The 7,858-nt window shown below is 43.5% G+C and overlaps 1 protein-coding gene across 1 annotated transcript in view; it reads right to left on the bottom strand.

Moving 5' to 3' along the window:
* Positions 1-1,190: 1,190 nt before the first annotated feature.
* RPAP3 (RNA polymerase II associated protein 3) overlaps positions 1,191-7,858 on the bottom strand; it is a 74,926-nt gene continuing 68,258 nt past the window's right edge. Inside the window, exon 17 of the mRNA XM_040410518.1 lies at positions 1,191-1,405. Within this exon, the coding sequence (XP_040266452.1) occupies positions 1,320-1,405 (86 nt within the window). The 3' untranslated portion in view covers positions 1,191-1,319. The remainder of the gene's footprint in view (positions 1,406-7,858) is intronic.

The following is a 7,858-nucleotide window of genomic DNA, read 5'->3' as shown; positions in this document are numbered from 1 at the left end:
TATATCTAATCTATCTAACCAACCATCTATCTATCCATCTACGCAGTTCAAAAATTTCCAAGCCATTACAGACCGAGCCCCATGGCTGAATGAAAGACTGGAACAAAGTTGATTAATATTCCAGCTAAGGCTACTTTCAAACTGGCGTTTTAGCTTTCCATTTGTGAGATCCGTTCAGGACTCTCACAAGCGGTCCAAAATGGATCAGTTTTGCCCTAATGCATTCTGAATGGAAAAGGATCCGCTCAGAATGCATCAGTTTGCCTCCGTTCCGTCTCCATTCTGCTTTGGAGGCGGACACCAAAACACTTCTTGCAGCGTTTTGGTGTCCGTCTGACGAAACTGAGCCAAACGGATCCGTTCTGACACACAATGTAAGTCAATGGGGACGGATCCGTTTTCTATGACAATCTGGCACAATAAAAAACGGATCCGTCCTCCATTGACTTTCGTCTTGGCTATGTTACAGATAATACAAACGGATCAGTTCTGAACGGATGCAGACGGTTGAATGAATCCGTCTGTGCAGATCCATGACGGATCCGCACCAAACGCGAGTGTGAAAGTAGCCTTATCAATGAGATCACCACAGACCCATTTGTATTTGGCTCTCATCTACAAGCCTGGGTGGCTGGCAGTGCGAGGGATAAGGTGGATGTTTGATAATGGGAGAAAGGTGTAAAAATTCTTTGCTATGCTTATTGTTTTTGCATTGCATTAAAAATATATTAGGCAAATATATAAATATCTAAAGAGCTTGGCAGCATAGTCTAAAGAGTACCTCTCTTTTTGGAAGGGTAGGCTGCTATCTCTCCTGGCTCCACCAAAAACATGCATTCCTGCCAGACAGCTGAAATTCAACATGTCTGATCCTTCTCTCCTCTGACACAAACTGAGAGCAACCAAAACACAAGAAAAAATGATGTGTATGGCTGACAATCATGTGTGTGGGGGCCTTTTGTGTCATTATCTACTCCCTCTTGCCCTGTGCTGTATGTGACACAATGAATTGTAAACTGAAAGTTTTCATTTGGCTTGGAATAACCCTTTAAACGACATACAGTACACTGACAAATTCAGAACGGTGTCTGAAGATGATTCGACAACATAAAATACATTTTTGCCCTACAAGCCTTTTAAAACACTTGGGCAGATATACAATCGTTAAAAAAAAAAAACAAGAACGTAAAAATACAAACGAAAAATTTATTTTGTACATAATGTCAGTGAATTTGTTCAGGTAGCATGAGTATAGTTTCTTCTTAACCCTGGACTGTTTCAAATGTCCATTTAATATAGGTTTTCTTTCTGTACTATACTCAGACGCAATATTTCTTCTTTAGAGCTGCATAAGTTTCAGTTGTTTTCTTAGCTTTTTCTACATAGGCAAATAAAGCCCGGACATCTGTATAAAAAAACAAAAAAACAAAAACAATAACACAATCACCAAGGGGTACAGAATCAAGAAAATTATCAACGGTGATCCCTAATAAAACATAACTTTTAATCAGTGCAATCAATAAAGGTCCCTAAGAATGTAACAGGTCAACAAGGAAAAAATACAATAGGAGTGCTCAATGACATTCAAACATGATGGTGCCCAGCGGCACCTAAAAAAGTAGCCGGTAGTCCTACCATATCGTGGGAGTCCTCCAGACTTTGTGTATACACAACTGGTGGTATGATCCTGAAAAATCAAGGCAGGTAACGGATAAGTACAGAAAGGGGCTCTAGATCCCTAGACAGCCCTAAGGTACGGGTGCTATGCTGGCCCTATCGTCCTAGCCACGGAGCACCCGTCCTAAAAAGAACGACCCCGTCCGGAACCTTTGTCCTCAAGCTACTTGGCCCTAGTGCAGCTAGTCCCTACATGCATGTTTCGATTTACTCTCATCAGGGGAAACATAACAAAGACTGGATAAGAACAAAGACCAAATCCAGAAGGGCATAAGTCAAGTATGGTCTAACAACACAATGTACATACAAATAGGTACTGGTACATAGTGTGAACAATGCCTAAAAGATAATCAAGGCTATTTTATTGGAAGTGGCAGCCCAAGATATAGGCTCCACTAAACTAATATGCTGGGCCTATACAAGTGCTGTAAGATATGGGGCACTTGCTGTAGTGTGGGGGAACCTTGTGATAGAAAGTCACCTCCAATCCGGTGGGCCTGAGCACATACCGAGGCAGTAAGATAACCTGAATACAAAAGAAAAGAACTGCTCCGGATTCTTATAGAGGTCCTCTAAAAATGTCTTCTTTATTCACATATAATGCTTACAGCAGACACATCCACCTGGTATACAAGATTTGTTGACGCGTTTCGGAACAAAGTCCTTAGTCGTAACAACGTAACACAATGAAGCACAAGAATTTAAATGTATCACAAGCCCACCTCTCCAAATTTCGGGGAGGGGAAAGCTAACATCATTGGTTGCTTCATTAAGTTGACACCCTTCACCTACACTCATCTAATCAAATACTAAATGCCTTTTTTAGCATTCAGTATTTGATTAGATGAGTGTAGGTGAAGGGTTTCAACTTAATGAAGCAACCAATGATGTTAACTTTCCCCTCCCCGAAATTTGGAGAGGTGGGCTTGTGATACATTTAAATTCTTGTGCTTCATTGTGTTACGTTGTTACGACTAAGGACTTTGTTCCGAAACGCGTCAACAAATCTTGTATACCAGGTGGATGTGTCTGCTGTAAGCATTATATGTGAATAAAGAAGTTTTTAGAGGACCTCTATAAGAATCCAGAGCCGTTCTTTTCTTATGTATTCAGTGCTGACCGCAACGTGGACACACCCTAAGGCTTCTGGAGTCGGGATCACATTCATTGACCAGGGAGGTGAGCTGGAATAAGTGTGTTTACTATTTGAAACAAGTAAGATAACCTGTCTGCAGGCGGCCACCCGCCCGGAATTTAAATCAAAGTCAGGTCTCAAAACGAGGCCTGGGACGCAGTGGGGTGACGTCGGAAAGATTGCCAGCGCTAACCGCGCATGCGTGGCAAGCGCTTAACATAGACATTGCTTCCCGAATGTGAAATTCCTTGATTACGCGTCAAGATGCACCGCGCGTCATCAAGTAAGGCCACATAACGCGTCATTAACATGGAACACTTTCTTAACATGCGATCAAGTTGAAGGATGTTGCCAGGCAACCGGGACATGTTCCCAGCAACCATCAACTGCGCAGTCCTGAATATAGGACATCGCTGGACGTAAAGGGCATTGAGTCGCGATTTGATATAATAGGTAAACTGGTCAAGGCGACCCAGACCTAGAGTCGCTTTTGCACAGAAAAAAACATACAACAACCATAGCAGATATAAAGAAATGAAATAATTAATGCATGGCTGTTCAATAAAGGGACATGGCCTCCAGCAAAAATAACTAATGTGGGGGACCGGCATGGAAAAAGAGGGAAAGTGATGATGATGTCAAATGAAACAGCTAAAGCACAGCGGTTCATTCAGTCCTAGGGGGGACACGGTACGTAACGTGTGAATCCACCGGGCTTCATGTTGTAAAAGTGTACAGTCCAAGTCGCCACCACGTGTGGGTGGTGGGACTTCAATGCCGATGGCTTTAACGATTTTGGGGTCACCAGAGTGGTGGTCATGCACATGATGGGACACAGCCGTATCCCCTCCTGTTCATAATGTCCCCCAGGTGTTTACCAATACGTCTACGCAGTTCCCTCTTTGTTTTGCCTACATATTCAATAGGGCAGCGACACGTGATTTTGTAAATGACTCCCCGAGTGCGACAGTTTATAAAATCCTTAATTGGAAAGGACTGCTGCAGATTGATACCGTAAAACGTTTTGCCTGTCTGTATTGTACTACAGGCAACACAGCCACTACATCTAAAGCTACCCAAGGGTTTTCGATGTAGCCAAGAACCGCCATTTAGAGCTGGACTGGAATGGCTGTGTACCAGAATGTCCCGCAGACTATTTCTTCTCCTAAAGGTTATCTGTGGATAATCGTGGATGCTATCCCTAACATCTGGATCCATTAACAAAATAGGCCAGTGTTTTTGTAAGGGTACTTTCACACTTGCGTTATTCTTTTCCGGCACAGAGTTGCGACCTAGGGGCTCAATACCGGAAAAGAACTGTTCAGTTTTATCCCCATGCATTCTGAATGGAGAGCGATCCTTTCAGGATGCATCAGGATGTCTTCAGTTCAGTCTTTTTGAATGATCAGGACAAAGATAAAACCGCAGCATGCTACAGTTTTATCTCCGGCCAAAAGAAACTGAAGACTTGCCTGAATGCCGGATCCGTAATTTTTTCCATAGATCCGTCATTTTTTCCATAGGCATGTATTAGTGCATTCAAAATACCGGAATTCCGGATCCGTCCTTCCGGTCTGCGCAGACCGAAAAGAAGGTGAAAAAGAAATAAATGGCGGATCCTTTTTTTCCGGACGACACCGGAAAGACTGATCCGGCATTTCAATGCATTTTTCTGACTGATTAGGCATTTTTAAGACTGATTAGGATCCTCATCAGTCTTACAAATGCCATCAGTTGGCATACTTTTTTCCGGATCCGGCAGGCAGTTCTGGCGACGGAACTGCTTGCTGGATCACTCTGCCGCAAGTGTGAAAGTAGCCTAAGATGTTTCTCATTTGCCCAGCCGCCTCATCAAAAGTAGCAAACAACCGGATTTTCTGCTCTCTCAGGTTTAGGTCTAGGCTCTGATAGTTTGGTGCATGTAGATGAAAGGGCTGTTTGATATACCGGCCTTTATACTGAATCCGGATATCTTCTTGCTAGGAATCTTCTCCTGAGGGTCGTAGCCTGGTCAACAAACTCGGATTTCTCAGAACAATTACGTCTCAAACGCAAATATTGACATTGTGGATTTTATAAATTGTCGCACTCAGGTAGTCATTTACAAAATCACGTGTGGCTGCCCTATTGAATATGTAGGCAAAACAAAGAGGGAACTGCGTAGATGCATTGGTGAACACCTGGGGGACATTATGAACAGGAGGGGATACGGCTGTGTCCCATCATGTGCATGACCACCACTCTGGTGACCCCTAAAGCGTTAAAGCCATTGCCATTGAAGTTGTCCCACCACCCACACGTGGGGGCGACTGGGACCGTACACTTTTACAACATGAAGCCCGGTGGATTCACACGTTACGTACCGTGTCCCCCCTAGGACTGAATGAACAGCTGTGCTTTAGCGGTTTCATTTGACATCATCACTTTCCCCCTTTTTTCCTGCCGGTCCCCCACATTAGTTATTTTTGCTGGAGGCCGCCTGCAGACAGGTTATCTTACTGCCTCTTTATGTGCTCAGGCCCACCGGATTGGAGGTGACTTTCTATCACAAGGTTCCCCCACACTACGGCAAGTGCCCCATATCTTACAGCACTTGTATAGGCCCAGCATATTAGTGTACTGGAGCCCATATCTTGGGCTGCCACTTCCAATAAAATAGCCTTGATTATCTTTTAGGCATTGTTCACACTATGTACCAGTACCTATTTGTATGTACATTGTGTTGTTAGACCATACTTGACTTATGCCCTTCTGGATTTGGTCTTTGTTCCTATCCAGTCTTTGTTATGTTCCCCCCGTTGAGAGTAAATTGAAACATGCATGTAGGGACTAGCTGCACTAGGGCACTCTAGGGCCAAGTAGCTTGAGGACAAGGTTCCGGACGGGGTCGTTCTTTTTAGGACGGGTGCTCCGTGGCTAGGACGATAGGGCCAGCATAGCACCCGTACCTTAGGGCTGTCTAGGGATCTAGAGCCCCTTTCTGTACTTATCCGTTACCTGCCTTTATTTTTCAGGATCATACCACCAGTTGTGTATCCACAACCTTTTCCTTGTTGACCTGTTACATTCTTAGGGACCTTTTATTAATTGCACGGATTAAAAGTTATGTTTTATTAGGGATCACTGTTGATAATATTCTTGATTCAGTAACTGTACTATCGCACAACTTTACATGAATCAATAGTACAAGCAACAACAAGAAACTTTGTAATGTATTTTATGTCTAGTTCTCATGTTACCAGCTGTTTACCTCTCTCCCCCCTCCTTGCTAATTGTTTTTTATTTTAAAAAATCCTTTACATTCCAACTCAAGACAGGAGCAGCTCTGCAAGAATAACACATTACACATGCCAATACAAGTCTACGAAGAGGGGAGGAGTGAGCAGGAGCATAAGCTAGATGGCACTCAAAGAGAGAGACTAAAGAGACTGCTCAGCTACATAGACTTATATATCAGCATAGGTGCTAAGTTCACAACCACAAGTCAATAACTCTCTGTAATGTCCTCAATGATCTAGGACCATACTTCTGAGAGGGTAAAGATGGAGATTCTCCTCTACTTTGTGTGTTCAGTGGATGGCAGCTAGTCTCCACTCACCCCCACCATGTCTGAAAGAACTGCAAACTAGACATTTACTATGCACAAATAAAAACTGCTGAAAAATGACAGATATAATGGCCAGAAATAGTGTTATTCCTCATGAACACACACTGTACTATTGATTAATGCGGTTTGTTAAAAGTTAGGAAATTCTTTTAGGGTGGTTTCAAACAAACTGGGGGACATTGATAATGGGTCTGTGACAAATTTTGCAACTTTTTAGGTTTCTCCAACACCCCTGTCACTTTTCCCCCTCCGCAGCTCGACTCATATGACAAAGTGTGCACTAGAAAACTGCTGGACATTACACCAGAGATCTCCTCCAGTTACTGGCTGGAGTAGGTTTCAAATTTATGAATTAAAACATTTGGTAAGATCATCCCCTTTTAGCCAGGAGCTTGTACTGGCTCTTATTATTGTAACTAGCATTTTACAGTTAACAATTACTGCTGCCAAGTTGTTCATATTAGTATCTGAGCTATTGACACATATCACTTTTATGGTTCATTATGGTTTAAAGGGAATCGGTCACCTGGTTTCATCATTTTAAGCCGTCACTATTGCCATGTTCAATAAACTACCTTATTTCCTGCAGTGCTCTTCTTTCTTCATTTCGTGTTGTCATTTTGATTAAAAAAAGCTCTTTTTCTGTTATGCAAATTAACCTCCCAGGTGCCCAGAGGGGAGTTTTTTTTTCATCTCTGGAGCCCAGTAACGCCCTGCAGTGACCAGCCCGCCTTAATTTGAAGCCCAAGCACGCCTCCTGATCCAGAAGTATCCTCCCACAGCCGAGGAAAACGGCGCCACCCCCTCCGCTACGTCATCTTTAACCTTCCAGATACGCCCCGTTATTCTTCATGTCGGCCGCCGGAAATCTGGCGCAGGCGCAGTGCCGTCGACTGCCTGCGCGTTCATAAAGCTCCTGAGGCAACAGCGCTCAGATTATGTCACTGGGCTCGGCGCATGCCCAGTGACACTTTTGAGGATGTTACCCTCAGGCGCTTTATGATCATTCAGGCAGGCAGTCGACGGCACTGCGCCTGCGCCAGATTTCCGGCGGCCGACATGAAGAATAACGGGGCATATCTGGAAGGTTAAAGATGACGTAGCGGAGGGGGTGGCGCCATTTGCCTCGGCTGTGGGAGGATATTTCTGGACCAGGAGGCGTGCTTGGGCTTCAAATTAAGGCGGGCTCCAGAGATGAAAAAAAAACGCCCCTCTGGATACCTTGAAGGTTCATTTGCATAACAGAAAAAGAGCTTTTTTTTTTAATCAAAATGAGAACACAAAATGAAGAAAGAAGAGCACTGCAGGAAATAAGGTAGTTTATTGAACATGGCAATGGTGACAGCTTAAAATGATAAAACCAGGTGACAGATTCCCTTTAAAGTGTGTATGTAAAAAAAAAAAATTTTTTTCTAAACAACGGATACATCATCACTATC

This window comes from Bufo bufo, chromosome 1, assembly GCF_905171765.1.
Source record: "Bufo bufo chromosome 1, aBufBuf1.1, whole genome shotgun sequence".
NCBI classification, from domain to species: domain Eukaryota; kingdom Metazoa; phylum Chordata; class Amphibia; order Anura; family Bufonidae; genus Bufo; species Bufo bufo.
This window is presented reverse-complemented; position numbering and strand designations above follow the sequence as displayed.